Below are 18,079 nucleotides of genomic sequence, written 5' to 3'. Positions count from 1 at the left end.
AACAACACTATATCAGGAGTCCTACTTACAATATGGGTTTATCGCAACAGTTAACTTTGACGCATCAAGTCCGCTCTGATACAGATACAGTTGTAGGTTTCTGCTTGACACAGGCAGAACTACTTTTCCGGAGTTAAAAGTCTACTGTCATTGAGGAGCTACGGAACTGCAGTCTGGTCTGGCTGTCTACAACAACTCACGACAAAGCACCTTTTGTGCACTGCTTCACTGTGTAACATCATGGGAAAGTAAAAATAAATCAACCAAGATAACAGGATGACAACTGTGGACTTGCACAAGTCTGGTTCATCCTTGGGTGCAATTTACAGATGCCTGAATGTGCCATGTTCATCCGCTCAAACAATTATACACAACTATAAACACAATGGGAATGTCCAGCCATCATACCACTCAGGGAGGAGAGGGGTTCTGTGTCCCAGAGATTAAGGTGCTTTGGTCCCAATGTGCATATCAACCCAAGAACAAAAACAAATGATATTGTGAAGATGCTGGCTGAAGTTGGTAAGAGTGTGTATGTCTAACGCCAACTGCCCTCATGTTTTCTCTCACTACATCTATGAACCTCCTCTTTGGTCTTCCTCCAGCTCTCTTGCCTGGCAGCTCCATCTTCATCATCCTTCTACCAATATATTCACTCTCTCGCCTCTGGATGTGTCCAAACCATCGGAGTCTGCTCTCTCTCTTACTTTGTCTCCAAAACATCTAAACTTGGCCGTGTCTCTGATGAGCTCAATTCTAATGCACACAGCGACAAAGACCTTAATTGTTGGACATGTCCTGTGGTCTGACGAAACTAAAATTGAAGTCTTTGGTCATAATAAGCATTGTTACGTTGGGAGGAAAACGAGCGAAGAATGCAAGCCTGAAAACTATCCCAACTGTGAAATACAGGAGTGGCAGCATCGTTGTTGGGGGTTGTTTTGCTAGAGGAGGGACTGGTGCACTTCACAAAATAGATGGCATCATGAGGAAAGAATATTATGTGGAAATACTGAAACAAGATCAAGACATCCGCTAGAAGTTAAAACTTAGGCACAAAGGGGTCTTCCAAATTGACAATTGACCTAAAACAGGAAAGGTTTAGCCAGATTTCAAGTCAGACAGAGAAGGAAAAAAAAGCCTTGTCTTTTTAGAGGCTACTTTAAAAATGATAAATTTTGTTGATGTCACCAGTTTGCATCAACAGTGGAATGCAGGTTTCAGGATGACAGGAGTTGAGAACCACTGTAATGAACCACCTGACTCGCATGAAGACACTTACCCAATGAGAGACACCATTTGCTCCACGATGTGCTTGCTGAAGGTGATGATAACAAACAGCTTCTGTTGACAGATGACAAACAGAACGAATGATATAACACGAGAATATGCTACACAATGTTTAACTGTGTTGTAGGACCTCAGACCAAGGCTGAAATTGACAACAGACCTACCGGTGTCCACTAATTACAAAATCTAAATGTGTGAATGTGTTTGATTTCGAACTGCGAGGAGCTTTTTGTGGTTTACAGTGTAAGTGGGGGGCAAACCACAATATTATTCTCCGGTCATAAATGTGATCACCATTTTAAAGTGTATGACACACAGACCCCCTGGACAATTCTAGACAGGATATGATGACATGTAATCTCCACCAGGTTCAAAGCACACACACACACATACACACACACACACAAATAAATAAAACCCCCACGCCGTTCAAGACATTTTATTGAGCTAAACTTTCTTCCCTAATGTCCACTTTACATCCTCTTGAACCCTTGCTGCGAGACGGGACCCTTTGTCTGAAATTTGTGATGGTGAGGTCACTGGCTGTTACCACCCAGGGATGGAAAGGTATAACCACTCACTGACTCGCATACACAAACTTGTTCAGGCAAGGTGATATATTAGTCACTTGTGTGGAAGACTGAAAAAAATCTCTCTTTAATTAGCACAACTTTCTGATCTGGGAAAAACTGAAAAAGTTCAAAATCTCTCTATAGAGGGCTTCAGGCTTCTTTTCCTAAGTTCTGAGTGTTTGTTTGGGTGTTGTACATCCTTTCTTTCTTTTTTTTTAAACTGTGGGTCTTGACTCATAATTAAAATAAAATTGCACAATTGCTGTATTATTTTGGTGAACGTAAGTTAATTGCTACTTGACAACTTCTGACCAGCTCTGATAAATGGTTAAGTGGAGGGACTGACCTGTATGTGCATCTTGATGATGGCTTTCCCGATGAGAGTTGCCCCAAAGAAGGTCCAAAAAGGAACCAAGAAGTGGCCGCAGGTGATTCCCGCTAAGTCAAAAAGTGGATTTGGTATCTAAAAAGATACAAATGACCATATGGTTAGAAAATGGTCCCCTGCAACTATTATTGTAAAAAATGTAATAGATGAAGCTGTATATTAACACTAAATTTCACTACCGAAGCACAAGCCAAGATCCCAAAGAATCCCACTTTCTGCACCATGTGTTGGACTCCCATTTTTGCTCTGGTGACAAAATCCTGCAAGAGGAAATCAGACACATTTAAAAAAACTAAGATTCAGTATTGCTGTGACCCGAAGTGTTCAATTCTCTTTTTGTAAATTGCCGTTTAATATCAGTCATTAAAAGGTTAGTCACACACACTGTATGACTTGGCATAATACAAGGTAATTCAAGACAAATGTAGTAAACACACAATTTTTTTTTTTTAACGGACAATAGTGATGTAGAAAATGTATGATTTAAGAAAACATTTATAGTGTGTGTGTGTATGACTATCTCCTCCCAAATAAATAAAATAAAAATGTACATCTTAGTCACAACACTGGTAAAATAGTTTGTCTTCTTTGAGTTAAATTTTCTTACTACACTATAGAAACTTGAATGCAATTCTAATATATAAAATATACATTAGTTAAAATCTATATCTAAAATAAATAATAATAATAACACACTATATCATATGCAGCATATTTGGAATGATAGCATTGACATTTTTTTTCCCCCTCAAAGGCATCTCCAAAAGCAGTGTTTTGCAGTCCCCTCCAAAAGTATTGGAACGGTAAGGATAAATTCCTGTGTTTTTGTTGTATACTGAAGACATTTGTGTTTCAGATCAAAAGATGAATGAGACAAAAGTTCAGAATTCCAGTTTTTATATCATGGTATTGGATGTGTTAAACAGCTCAAGACAGAGCACCTTTTGTTCGGGCCCACCCACTTTTCAAGTGGGCAAAGGTATTGGAACATGTGACTGATGGGTGTTTCTCGTTGCTCAGGTGTTGCCTTTTAGATTGATTGCTTAAACATTAGATTGTGTTTGTTTTTGACTTCGGGTTTCATCTGTAAAAACTGCATTTGCTGTTAAGCAGTTAAACCAGAGACCTGTGTAGACATGTTCTTTTCTATGGGAGAAAAGCAAACCATTTTGAAGCTGAGAGAAGAGGGAAAATCGATCAGAGCTATTGCACAAACAATGATCATAGCCAATACAAACATTTGGAATGTCCTGAAAAAGAAGGTAACTATTGGTGTACTGAGCAACAGACATCGAACAGGTTGGGCAAGGGTATCAAAAGCAGTTGATGACAGAAACATTGTGAGAGCAGTGAAGAAACACCCAAAGACAAGAGTCAGTGACATCACTGCCAACCTCCAAAGGGCAGGGGTGAAGGTATCACAATCCACTGTTCGACGAAGACTTTGAAAGAAAAAATATACAGGCCATGTCACAAAATGGAAGCCACTCAGCAAAAAGAAACCGTAGGCCAGATTGGATTTTGCAAATAAGTACAGAGATGAGCCACAAACGTTTTGGAACAAAGTTTTATGGACTGATGAGACCAAGATTAACCTCTACTAATTTGATGGAAAGGCCAAAGTATGGAGAAAGAAAGGATCTGCTTTTGATCCAAAACACGCAAGGTCATCTGTGAAGCATGGTGGATGTAATCTCATGGCTTGGGCTTGCATGTCTAATTCTGGAACGGGCTCACTAGTCTTTATTGATGATGTAACTCATGATGGTAGCAGCAGAATGAATTCTGAAGTCTACAAAACCATTTTGTCTAGCAATTTACAGAAAAATGCATCCAAACTAATCGGGTGATGCTTCATCATGCAACAAGACAATGACCCAAAACACACTGTCAACACAACAAAAGACTTCCTCAAGGGGAAAAAGTGGAAGTTCTTAGACTGGCCAAGTCAATCACTGGAACTTAACCCAATAGAGCATGCATTTTACCTCCTGAAGAGGAGACTGAAGCAAGGAACCCCCAGAAACAAACAAGAACTGAAAGAGGCTGCAGTACAAGTCTGGAAAAGCATTTCAAATGAAGAATGCAACAGTCTGGTGAAGTCAATGGGTCACAGGCTTGATGCAGTTATTGCAAGGTTTATGCAACCAAATATTAAATGTTACTCATCCATCCATCCATTTTCTGAGCCGCTTCTCCTCACTAAGGGTCACGGGCGTGCTGGAGCCTATCCCAGCTATCATTGGGCAGGAGGCGGTGTACACCCTGAACTGGTTGCCAGCCAATCGCAAGGCACATACAAACAAACAAACCATTCGCACTCACATTCACACCTACGGGCAATTTAGAGTTGTCAATTAACCTACCATGCATCTTTTGGGGATGTGGGAGGAAACCGGAGTGCCTGCAGAAAACCCACGCAGGCACGGGGAGAACATGCAAACACCACACAGGCGGGGCCGGGGATTGAACCCCGGACCTCAGAACTGTGAGGCAGACGCTCTAACCAGTCGGCCACCGTGCCGCCTAAATGTTACTCGCTTTAAGTTAATTTAATAATGTCGGTTCCAATAATTTTGCTCGCTTGAAAAGTGGGTGGGGGTTCAAACAAAAGGTGTTCTGTCATGAGCTGTTTAACACATCTAGATTGTAAATAGCATGAAATAAAAGTCAGAATTCTGAACTTTTGTCTCATATTCATCTTTTGATCTGAAACCCAAATGTCTTCAGTATAGAACAAAAACAAAGGAATTGACCTTGCCATTCCAATACTTTGCAGGGGACTGTACATATTTAAGATGTAATGTCATTAATCCAAAACTAATGCTTCAAATATTAACCAAAAAGATTAATTCTACACTCAATCAACACACATCTCCACAATAAACAACACAACATTGTATGTACACTTTAAGGAAATGGTAAATGTGATGATAATCATACAAGATACAGAACACGATCAGCTGTTTGCCTTTGATGCCAATCAGCTGATGACGGCGAGTGTGACAATGTACTGCACACCAGGTTTCTCCGATTACCGTCCCGCTGACTAAGCATCTGATCTCAGCAGTGTCCAGTCATGTGAACTTGCTTCCTGACAGAGCTGTCTGTCATTCAAATTACAGATCCGTGAAAAGAGAACGGGAGGGCGGGAGAGATGCAGACAGAACAAAGGCTGGGGTATGATTAAAGGGGGAACAGTGCTCACGGTGACTCACGCGCACACACAAGGATTTACTGGAAGCGTGAGGAGGGAGGGGCTTCATTGAAGTCACGTGGCACTGTGGGACCAATGACTGGACAGTTGTTTCATGGTCAGTTGGCATTATGAAGCCTTGCGGCTACCCGTTTTGATGGATACTCCATATATGTCGTGAATGATATGCAAAAGAGGAAATAGATGTTCTGTGGTCAGTTAACATTATGAAGCCTTGCGGCTACCAGTTTTGATAGATACTCCATATATGTTGTGAATGATATGCAAAAGAGGAAATAGATGTGCTGAGACAAAATTCCTTATTTACGGTGGATATAAAAAGTCTACACATCCCGATTCAAATGCCAGGTTTTTGTGAAAAAAAAAATTATTCAACCAAGATAAATCATTTCACAAATTTTCTAACCATTAATGTGACCTACAATCTGAACAACACAATTGAAGAAAATAAATATTTGAGATGAAGTAGAAATAAAGAAATTATATGCACACCCTTCTATAATTAGGGATGTGGCTGTTCAGAATTAACTAATCACATTCAAACATGTTAAATGGGCGTCAACACCCACTTGCCACCACAGAAAGTGCCTCTGATTAACCCCAAATAAATTTTAGCTGTTGTAGTAGGATTTTCCTAACTGTTGTAGTCAGATCTTACAGCACAAACTTTAGTCTGCAGAGAGCTTCCAAAGAATTAGAGGGATCTCACTGTTCGAAGGCATAAGTCAGGGGAAGGGTACAAAAGTATTTTCAAGGCATTAAATATATTATGGAACACTGTGAAGACAGTCATTATAAAGTAGAGAAAATATGGCACTGCAGTGACATCACAAAGACAGAAGAAAACTGGTCAGGGGAAGCTTCCAAGAGGCCGACAGCAACACTGACGGGACAGCAGGAATTTCTGGCAAGTACTGGCTGTTTAGTACATGTGACAACAATCTTCCATCTTATTCATATGTCTGGGCCATAGGTGACTACATTTTGCCAAAATCTCCCGAACACACGGAGGGAAAATGTGTTATGGAAAGGTATTTTTGGAGCAAACAACACTGCTCATCAACAAAAGAACACCATCCTACACAGAAGCATTCTGGTGACAGTGTTGTTCTTTGGGGCTGTTTTTCGTCAGGTGGAACTGGGGCCTTAATCAAGGTGGAAGCAATTACAGTATGAACAGTTAAAAAGTCAGTCAGTGTTAGCACAAAACCTTCCCACTTCTGGTGAACAGCAAAAAGGTAACTTTATTTGGGGTTAATCATAGGTACTTTAAATGGTGTTTGCTGACTTCCATTTAAAAAGGGACATTATGCCAAACCTACATTTTCGAATACTTGGGATGTAATATTGTCTCTATGGTGCCTTCGTAAATATGTGAAATATGAATTAAAATCACCCATGCATTCCTGAGTTCCAGATGGGTTTTGTTTTGCAGAGAGGCCTGAAATCAGGTCATTCGAATTTCGAGCTTATCTACATCACTAGCGAAGATCTCCGCCTTTTCTTAGCATAGCAGAACATCATGCACGGTTGTGACTATTCCTTGTCTTCAAAGTGCTGTTATTACACATGGAACAACTTCAAAGCTTGCCTATTCATATGTCGATCATGTGATATCACACTAAAAAGCTATCCAAGTGATATGATTTTAAAATGTAAATGATAATGGCATCACAATAAATGTCTCTGTGGAAGTCCAACCTGTGCACTCTCAGCCTGCTCCAGCATCTCCTCAAACTCCTCATATTCTTCATCTTCAGGATCAGCCCCAGACTGACGTGCTGCTCTGGCCATGAAATATGGAGGCAGCTCTCCGATGGCAGTGCCTGCACCCTAGACAGGCACAAACGGTTGTTTGAATTCTGACTTAAACTGCAGCTTTCTAAACAACATGCACAAGAACAAGATCAATGGTATTTGTGATCAGGTAGAAAAGCAAGACTAATTGCTTGCTGTCATACTGCGACTTGCTCCTGGCACTAACAAATACTTGTTTTCGGGATTTCCCCTCTTTTGAGTTACAAAAAGAAAAACAACATCCACTCACCCACATGAATGCCTCCAGGCGGACCTTCGACATGATGGAGAAGAGGGAGATACTTCCCTCAGACCCTGCAAGTTGAGGACACACAATCTGGTCTGGGTACGGAGGCTCTGGGAAATCTGTTGAGCTGCACTCATACGCTGCCAGCGTCACTGATGCTATATGAGGGCCCTAAGAGAAACAAAAAAAAAAATCTACATTTTCAACCTATAGTACTATATTTCCTTGTAGATGAGAGAACTGAAGTAACAATTCAAGGTCAATATTTGATCTTATGCAGGAGTGGCAAACCTTTTTCCGATCAGTTTTTGTAAAGTCATAAGGGCCCATGCTAAATTAATTAAAAACCATACAGTATGATGCAAAATTCAAGCAAATTATTTCATATTATGAGCATTTGTGTCGTTAATATTTTGTGAGTTTTAGAAAATTGGTTTTAGAATTGCATGGTGGGATGGACCAAATGCTGCTGCAGTAAATATATGACACAGGAGCCACAGGTTCCTCACCCCTGATCTATTGGAAAAATATCCTTTTCTTTAACACTTACCTGTTCAGAGTCACAGTGAAGCTGGACCCTATCCCAGTTGACACACCCTACCTAGACTGATCACCCATCAGTCACACAGGGCTGACACATAATCAGCGTTTCCACCAAACAGCACCCTTCGGTTTGACGTTCACTATTTTTCCATGTTTCCATTGTAATCGAGTCAAAAACAAAAGTGTTGTGCTCAAGACCACACTATCCGAGACTAGAAGTCACCGAGACCAAGACTTTGAGACAGAGGTCAAGACTAGACAAGCTAAGACCATAACAAGACCAAGACCATAAAAATTCATTTTAAAAACCACAACAGTTAAAGAAGATTTGCTCTAATTATAATTTTCTCTTAAATACAATTGACAGCCAAAACCACAGTCTCTGTAATCCTTTAAAAGCACAAAATGCACACACACACACAAAAAATGAACTATTTAATTATTTTTTTTTTTTTTTTAAACTAAATTCGTACATACAAGGATTTATTTTTTGCATTGAAAAATGAAGATTGAAAAGAAGCACTTGATTGTATTTAAGGAACATAAGAGACTGCAGAACTTTGGGACCTAAACGTGCACAGTGGAGTATACGCTACCTACTTCTGCATTTGGCAAAACAGGTCGAAACATTTCCTCCTGGCTTGGGTGAATGGCGAAGGGGACTGTGACAAAGCACCCGTAGGAACTTTAAATGTCGACAATGTCTTTGCTTAACACAAGCTGTCACCACAGAGCCACCAAAGATGTCAATAGCCAGTGTTTAGGCTTTGTTGATGTTAAGTTATTTACGTATTGTAATGCCCTCGGATGTACTTAATCGCTTTATTTCCACGAGAAGTAAGAGAATGCACATTCATACAAGAGCTACAACTCGCACCCAAGCACTCCACAAAGGGCGCTGAGACTTCAAGGAGTGTATGCGGTTTAAAGTGACGAGTAGTGCGATCATCTGGGACAATGTTGGTTGTGCAAATGTTATAGATACTCCTCAATCAGTGTGCAAATGGAGCAGATGCTACTCTGCCATGAGTGGCCAGTATATGCAAATAGTGCAGCATGGCGAGACAACTACAGTGAGTGCACAAGTAATACATAATTGGCCCCACAGAAATGTGACAACGAACTCAAGTCAAAAAATTGCCAGCTTCTTGTAATGGAATTGTAGGTTAGGTGTTTAAGAAGTTGATCGCAAGAGGGAAGAAGCTGTTGGAATGTCTACCAGTTCTAGTTTGCATTGATCGGTAGCGCCTACCTGAGGGAAGGAGCTGGAAGAGCTGGTGACCGGGATGCGGAGGGTCCGAGAGGATTTTGCACGCCCTTGTCTTAGTTCTGGCAGCGTGCAAGTCCTCAATGGTGGGTAGGGGGGTACCGACAATCCTTTCAGCAGTTTTGATTGTCCGTTGCAGTCGGAGTTTGTCCTTTTTTGTACCAGCACCAAACCAGACTGTGATGGAAGAACACAGGACTGATTCGATGACCGCTGTGTAGAACTGTCTCAGCAGCTCCGGTGGCAGGCCGTGCTTTCTCAGAAGCCGCAGGAAGTGCATCCTCTGCTGGGCCTTTTTGAGGACGGAGTTGATGTTGGTCGCCCACTTCAGGTCCTGAGAGATTGTAATTCCCAGGAACTTGAAGGTCTCGACGGTTGACACAAGGCAGCTGGACAACGTGAGGGGTAGCTGTGGCGAAGGATGCCTCCTGAAGTCCACGATCATCTCTACAGTCTTGAGCGTGTTCAGCTCCAGGTTGTGTCGGCCGCACAACAGCTCCAGCCGCTCCGCTTCCTGTCGATATGCAGACTCGTCACCGTCCTTGATGAGGCCGATGACAGTGGTGTCATCTGCAAACTTCAGGAGTTTGACAGTCGGGTTCGCTGAGGTGCAGTCGTTCGTGTAGAGAGAGAAGAGCAGCGGAGAGAGGACACAACCTTGGGGTGCCCCAGTGCTGATGCTGCGTGTGGATGAAGTGGCCTCCGCCAGCCTGACCTGCTGTGTCCTGCCCGTCAGAAAGCTGTAAATCCACTGGCAGATGGCAGGTGAGACGCTGAGCCGGAGAAGCTTGGATGAAAGGAGTTCAGGGATGATGGTGTTGAACGGTGAGCTGAATGTCCACGAACAGGATCCTCGCGTAGGTCCCTGCACTGTCGAGGTGTTCTAGGATGAAGTGCAGTCCCATGTTGACTGCATTATCCGCAGACCTGTTCGCTTGGTAGGCAAACTGCAGGGGGTCCAGCAGGGGACCTGTGACACTCTTGAGGTGGCCCAGCACGAGACATTCAAAGGACTTCATGACCACAGATGTCAAAGTGACAGGCCTGTAGTCATTCAGACCTGAGATTGCAGGTTTCTTGGGGACTGGAATGATGGTGGAGCGTTTGAAACAGGATGGAACTTCGCACATTTCCAGAGATCTATTGAAGATCTGAGTGAAGACTGGAGCGAGCTGGTCCGCGCAGACTTTGAGGCAGGATGGGGACACATGGTCCGGGCCTGCCTCTTTGTTAATCTTTTGTTGTTTGAAGATGCGTCTCACATCCTGTTCATGGATGGTTAACGCAGAAGTCAGAGGTGTGATTGTGGTCGCGGGTGCGGCCGGGTGGGTGTGTGGTGTGAAACTGTCCTTTTCAAATCTGCAGTAGAAGGTATTTAAGTCGTTGGCTAGTGTGCTATTGTTCTCAGCTTGGGGGGGATCGTCGCTTGTAATTAGTCAGCGATTGGAATGCATGCCAGACTGATTTAAAGACGTTTGCGCTAAACTGTTTTTCCAACTTTGCTGCATAGTTCCTCTTTGCAATGTTAATTTCTTTAGTCAGCTGGTTTCTAGCTCGATTATACAGGGCCCTGTCCCCGCTCTGAAACCAAAATAGAACTTTCTGGCCTGAATTTCAAGCGTCATATCTGGAGAAGAGGAGGCACTGCTCATCACCTGGCTAACACCATCCCTACTGTGAAGCATGGTGGTGGCAGCATCATGCTGTGGGGCTGTTCGTCTGCTGCAGGAACTGGGAGACTAGTCCGCATCGAGGGTAAGATGGCAGCTGCCAAATATAGAGAAATTCTTCAAGAGAACTTGCTCCGGAACTCATACTAGGGCATAGATGAACCTTCCAACATGACAGTGACCCAAAGCGCACAGCTATGATAATAAAGGAGTGGCTTCAGGAGAAGCCTGTGAATGTCCTTGAGTCGCCCTACCAGAGCACAGACTTGAATACAATTCAAGATCTCTGGAAAGACCTAAAAATGGCTGTCCACTGACGCTGCCCATCCAACCTGACTGACCTTGAGAGGATCTGCAGAGAAGAATGGGAGAAAATGCCCCAAAACAGGTGTGCCGAGCTCATAGACACATACCCAAGAAGACTTTTTTTTTTTTTTTTTTTTAAGCAAGTTCGGGTTCAAACAATCATGCCATCAACCCGATGTTTTGGTAGTTATTGCAGCATACACAGGAAGCCCACGAACCTGTTTGGTCACGTGATGTTCCGCATATAGCAGAGTGATGGTATTTAAATTTTTATTTTTATTTTTTATTTTTAAGTGCTTCGCCTTATCATCACATTAATGAAGTTGAAGAATAGCAGATGAGTGCTGGTCTTGACTGAAGATCCCGAGTCCACTCCGTCAGAAACCGAGAGACAAGGCCAAGACTTTTGGGAGTCGAGTCAGAGACAAGACCTTCAAAATGTGTTCTGGGGACTGGTCTTGAGACCAAGATGGGCCAGAGTGTTACAAGACTACTAAAAAATAGCCAGCCCATAGTATGGTCCGGATTGCTTGTATATGGTAGAGCTAGGAACACAGGTGTCCGTTGACTGGTCAACAGAATTGTCAAATCCATCCATGCTCTATTCTGCTTATCCTCATTTGGGGCGCGGGTAAGCTTGAGCCTATCCTAGCTGACTTTGGGTGAGAGGTACACTCCAGACTGCTTGCCAAACAACCATGCACACCCACATTCCCACCAATGAACAATTTCAAGTGTTCAAATATGTACCAAGAGAAAACCCATGCAAGCATGTGGGAGAACATGCGAACTCTACACCGGGTGGCCGGAGCTGAGATTCGAACACAGAACCTCTGAACTGTCCTAACCGCTCTGTAAGTAGCAATGTGACAAGATCTGTCAAAATGCCAAGTCATGTAGGAATGGCCACTGTAAATTAGAGTAAAACAGTATAACTTGAATATTTATCAATGCATCTCCTGGACCCTTTTGTTTGGTCTTCCACTCAGGGAACTCCTTCTCTGATTTGCTGACAAGTTTCAGTTAAAAATATCCACCAATAGGCTTATATGGGCCAAAATTACGAGGGTTACTCAAAGTCGATGAGTCAAAATTACCGTGACATTTCTGATGGCATAATATACCCTAAAAACTCTACTTGAATAGCGCAAATGGAACATTATTAAATAGAACAGCAGTATGACCACTGGTCAGTAGAATAGTTCATGTACTTTAGTAATCAAGTTTTTTTTTTCCAAATACGATTTTGGAGGAGTTTCAAGTGCTTATTCCATGTTATTTTCTTCTTCAGAAAATTCCACAAGAAGGGCATCCACTTTTCACATTGCTACTCATGTTTCTTGCTGAGTTACTCTACAATTACCAATGGGCAATTGATGGTCTTCCATTAACCTAACAGAATTTTTTGAATGGCGCATTGTGTAACAAATGCTTCTGAGAGTATTTACATCACATCCACCCAAGAATATTACATTTACAACACAAACTTGTGGTTTGACACGAGCAGTATCACTTCCCCACAGGTAGAGACACAGTGGCTGAGTCACAAGATATCTGACAGGTTGTCATGTCATCATTAATGGCTGAAAAGATGTGTTGTTAACTTGTTAGGCTTCACCACCTGGCCTCAATAAGAACAGACCCACCTGTAGCCACACCACAGCAACTCTATTATGCCTTCAAGTGATAGAGGCAATTGTGACAAAAGATGGGCAGTGTATGATTACAAAGTGGTGACGGCAACTTATCCGCCACTGAAGCTGCACCAACATTTCTTCAAACAAGACAAAACTTATTTTTCTGGACTCTTCTATTCACGGGGGAAAGCAGCAATTCCTCAATCAACTGGCACGTCATCAAATATTAAACATTCACTGAGAAAAAACACACATGGACTTAAGGGGAATAGCAAGTGAAAGAAAAAAAATAGACTTTGATAACATTATGCATCTCTCTCAGTTAACACCAAAAATACTGAGAAATGAAGATTGTGATCAAATACCATTGTCTGATTAAATCTCCTTTTCCATGAGTAAAATTATGTCATCATCCTTATAGGGGATGAATTACACTGGTGGTGGGAAAATGTATTCCCCCCCCACCCCCAATTTTCAAATAACCTCTCTCGTGCCCATGAGCACGACCCCAACAAAATAATAATTGACAAAATAAGTGCCTCCATTTAAAATAAAGTAACAAAAAAAAGAAGACAAACAAAACAAAACAAAAAAGATAATGGGGGCCATGTTCCATACTTGCAGTAAAACCTCCCTCACACCCAGATGGGAGAGTAGATTAGGTCACACTCTCCACATGAATCACACAACCACTAATGTACACATTGACATTTTCAGATCTCCTTCTCTGCTTTTCAGCTAGAAACAGTGTGTGAAACAATAAAAGGAAAATATATGGGAATGGAAATAGCTGAATCATGTGCCCAGCATAAGCACAAATTACCATGCTAATTTATAGCCACTCCATCTGTTTGCATCTCAGGGTTTCTCATCTCTCCCCAAAACCACAGAAAAAAAACCACCACTACCACTTCAAAGTTATGCACAGTCATTCATCAACTGCCTGTTCAAGGAAGGACATGATATTTTGCTGGGGTAAACAATGAATGTGGAATATGAAAATCAAGGAGGTCAAATTAGAAGTGAAGCACAAAGTGGTTATTACTCAGCTGCTTTCCAATGAAAACCATGGATAAAAAGAAATTCACAAACTATGGTGATAAATGCTCGACATGACAGCCTAAAAAGTAGCCAGAATATAACAGTATCATAACTTAGATTAGATACTGGAACATTTTCATAGTTCACGGAAATGTTGAAAGTACATCCTTTTTTCCACCCTATTAATAAACTGCAGCACAAATCAATACTATATTTCACGTATTCTTTTAGCTCCAACTAGAGGGATATAAACTTTTCTGATAGCAGCTTTCAGTGATACAGTCTATCTATATTTCAAAGTATGTAAAACTATGTTGGCTCTCAGGTGGAGGAGACGTCCACGAAGGCCAAACAGATAAAAAAGTGATCAAAATAGCAAAGCTTGTTTGTGTCTGGTTGTTAGTTAGCAGTGCGTTTCCAAACGAACGGCCGACAAACACCAATAGAGGGAGAACTTCCTGCTTGCATTTATTGAATAGGCACTGCATTTCATTGGTGTACTCTACACAGTGATAGTATTAGTACTGACCAAACAACCAACAGCTGCAAGCAAATGGAAAGCCCTGGGAAATTGTTTTTTAAAAAAATCAGCGGATGACCGGGTGGTGGTTTTCATAGCACGTGGTAGGGCAATGTGTATTGACGAAAGTTGTTTGTTGCAACCAACCAGTCGCTGATCTAGATTCTTTCACCCAATACACAATGTAATCACATGCTTTCAGACTCAGAGAATTAAACTGTATTTTTCAATGTTCAAATTAAATGCTACTTTATATTTAAAATGCATATCCAAAAATACCAGGTCTGTTTTTTTTTCCCCCACCCATAGCATATTTGGAATCTTACCAGATAGAGAAGGAAGGTGTGCAGACCAGTCCCAAGGCCAACAGAGGACAGAATTCCTAGACCTACCCAGTACGCACACCAGAGGAACCTCTTCTCTAGGTACTGGACATACTAGTACAAAAAAAAGAAAGAAAAATAACAATACTTACATTGTATGTATTAAAAAAATATATACATACAATATCACAGTATTTATGAACAATGGTTTAACAAGGTAAGAAATAAATATGCAGCACTTTATTTCTACAAATCTGTGCAAGTATTCACTATTATCAAATAATAACTACAACATTCCTAGCATATCACAATGTCCCATAACGGTAAGCTATTTTTAGAACAGGTTGGCGGGCTACTCATGTGGTCCTTGCGAGCGACCTCGTGCCCGTGGGCACCATGTTGGTGCAGTAGTGCAATTCAAAAAAGTGAAACTCATATTCTACAGGTTTTAAATTACAAGTATTTGGGTTTTAACCATCATCAAAATATTTCATTTAAAACCAATATAAATAATTTGGTCTCTAAACTTGCGGCACGATGGCCGACTGGTTAGAGCGTCAGCCTCACAGTTCTGAGGACCGGGGTTCAATCCCCGGCCCCGCCTGTGTGGAGTTTGCATGTTCTCTCCGTACCTGCGTGGGTTTTCTCCGGGCACTCCGGTTTCCTCCCACATCCCCAAAACATGCATGAATTGGAGACTCTAAATTGTCCGTAGGTGTGTATGTGAGTGCGAATGGTTGTTTGTTTGTATGTGCCCTGCGATTGGCTGGCACCCAGTTCAGGGTGTACCCCGCCTCCTGCCCGATGATAGCTGGGATAAGCTCCAGCACGCCCGCGACCCTAGTGAGGAGAAGCGGCTCAGAAAATGGATGGATGGATGGGTCTCTAAACTTTGGGTGAAGCTTGGTTTCTTTTTTAGAAATTAATTTGTTAGTTTTTTTTCTCCTTTTTCTTTATTGGGTGGGAACCAACCCCCAAAACACTTATTGGTGGTTTATTCCTGCTTATTCAAGAATTTCATTCATTCATTCATTTTCCGTACCGCTTATCCTCACTAGGGTCGTGGGTGTGCTGGAGCCTACTCCAGCTATCTTTGGGGGAGAGGCAGGATACACCGTGAACTGGTCTGCAGGCAATCGCAGGGCACATATAAACAAACAACCATTCATACTCACATTCACAACTACAGGCAATTTAGAGTCATAAATTAACCTACCATGCATGTTTTTGGGATGTGGGAGGAAACCGGAGTACCGGGAGAAAACCCACACAGGCACGGGGAGTACATGCAAACTCCACAAAGAAATTGGATGGGATGGTTGTGTTTAAGAGGATTTTGTCACTTTGAGGTTTTATATTTTGTCTTTGTTGCAACTTCATACAAATTCACATACCAGCTCACTGGTTTGTGTTAGCGGGATGGCCACGTTTAACTGGGTTGAATCCAAAATATTCCTTCATCGTTGCGCTGGCATTAGGCTTTGGAACGAATTCCATTTATGCCGCTCAATTTTCTGTAACTGCAGCTACCAGCTTGCCGTCAGAAAACTTAGGTTGGTGTATGCGAGCGCCCACATTCCAAATGCATGCGCGCACACACTGCCAATCAGACCGAGGTTCTTCACTCTTCACTCTCTCTGATTGGTTTAGAGACCACGATGAAACAATCGTGTAGCTGCTTTCAAGTCGTGGAAATGTTTTTTTCGTCCTTAAATAAATGGGCACCTGTATGTACCCTTTGTTTTTTTCCCACCGCACCATTCAGAAATTAGGGCTCATATGCGACCAAAATAGTTGCACTCTAGAGTCCTGTCTTGTTCCCCCCCCCCCAAAAAAAAATCGTATGCCGGATTTCCACCACCATGCGGCTTCCCTGATAATTTTTGTGTCTCTGACGCGGGATGCACATTGAACGAGATTCCTGTACTGTAAACACCCATTTTTGAGGCTAGTTCTTCTTCAGTAATAAAGTGTCCCAAAAAGTCAACAAAAAGCCAAAGACGAAGCTAACGTGTACAGTTTACGCTTTGAGCATGGTGTCTAGCGTGACGGTAGTTCCATATTTGCAACTTTAGAGGCATATTTTTCTCCCAAATGTGGTTCGAGTTACAAAATATACAACCTCAGGGGAAGTCACCATTAGAGATTCCACTGTATTTAATTTGTGCTAAATTTATCTTATCTCTATGATTCATTCATCAAAACATTATATATCAATTTTATAAAGTGGACTGTCTCATCATTTGACATTGTCAGAAACCTTGGGGGTGTCTATACAGAAACCTCTTTTAACTTTGACAGTCACACAGAAGAATTTGTAAACAACATTTACTCCAGTGTTCAAAGGTTACACAGGAAACTGTAACATTAGGCTCATGGAACTGTTTTAAAAAGTGACTTATCTTTAACCTTTAAACAAACTGGTGATATCGGAATGATGTGGTTTATCTTTCACTCACACACTCACAGACAAAACTCAGCCTTACTTTTTGATGTGATCCCTCTATGGAGTAGGCAGCGGAGAAGAGACTACATAACACTAAAACTAAGAACACAATGCCCCGGCGTTGCCAAAGCCTGAGCAAGAAAGGAAATAAACAAAAAGCATAACATTTTCTTTTTTTTTTTTTTTTTTAAATCATGCAGGCATAATTTATATACAAGAGCAGGTCAAAGTCAGCAAACCTTCATTAAATAGGTAAAAAGTCAAGTGCGTACAAACAATATGATTTTTTTTTTTAAAAAGGCCAAAGAGGCAAATCAATTAAGCTTCTTACTTAATTGTCCACTCCTTTAGCTTGATTAAGGTCTCTAAGAGGAAGTAATGGAGTGTGGTAATGGGCCTCCTCCATAACACAAGAGACAGGCGTTCCTCCTTATCTCTCTGCCGCCTCTCTCTTATTGTTGAGTCTGCAAATAAACCATAACTGTGATCATCCTGTCATTCTGTAGTACTTGCATTTAAATAAATTATTACAGTATGTTCAATGCTGAATATATATTACATCTAGTCTTATTCTGTTCTCAGACCTGCCTTTTACAATCCAAAACTGATATGCTTGCTCACTTTTATGACTTATGCAATCAGCTGTAATCACGTGATAACCACAGAGTTCTGTGACAGCAATTAAACAGAACTGACTTTAGCGGGAAATGAATAGGAATATTTCTAATAACCAACCTGTGGAGTTGCCATTCTGTTTTTCTTTAGATGCCTGTACGTCTTTGAGGCTTTTCACAGCTGTCTCCATTGGCTGCCAT

General features: G+C 41.6%; 1 protein-coding gene across 1 annotated transcript in view; it reads right to left on the bottom strand.

The window, feature by feature from the left end:
- The window catches only part of vmp1 (vacuole membrane protein 1), a 25,583-nt gene extending 7,504 nt beyond the window's left edge, over positions 1-18,079 (bottom strand). Inside the window, 10 exon segments of the mRNA XM_061682109.1 lie at positions 1,283-1,344; positions 2,209-2,325; positions 2,430-2,510; positions 7,169-7,300; positions 7,515-7,682; positions 14,822-14,932; positions 17,305-17,395; positions 17,596-17,728; positions 18,000-18,033; positions 18,035-18,079. Of these exon segments, the coding sequence (XP_061538093.1) occupies positions 1,283-1,344; positions 2,209-2,325; positions 2,430-2,510; positions 7,169-7,300; positions 7,515-7,682; positions 14,822-14,932; positions 17,305-17,395; positions 17,596-17,728; positions 18,000-18,033; positions 18,035-18,079 (974 nt within the window).

Source organism: Phycodurus eques, chromosome 7 (genome assembly GCF_024500275.1).
Source record: "Phycodurus eques isolate BA_2022a chromosome 7, UOR_Pequ_1.1, whole genome shotgun sequence".
NCBI lineage: Eukaryota > Metazoa > Chordata > Actinopteri > Syngnathiformes > Syngnathidae > Phycodurus > Phycodurus eques.
The sequence above is the reverse complement of the archived record's forward strand: the minus strand, read 5'-3'. Positions and strand labels throughout refer to the sequence as shown.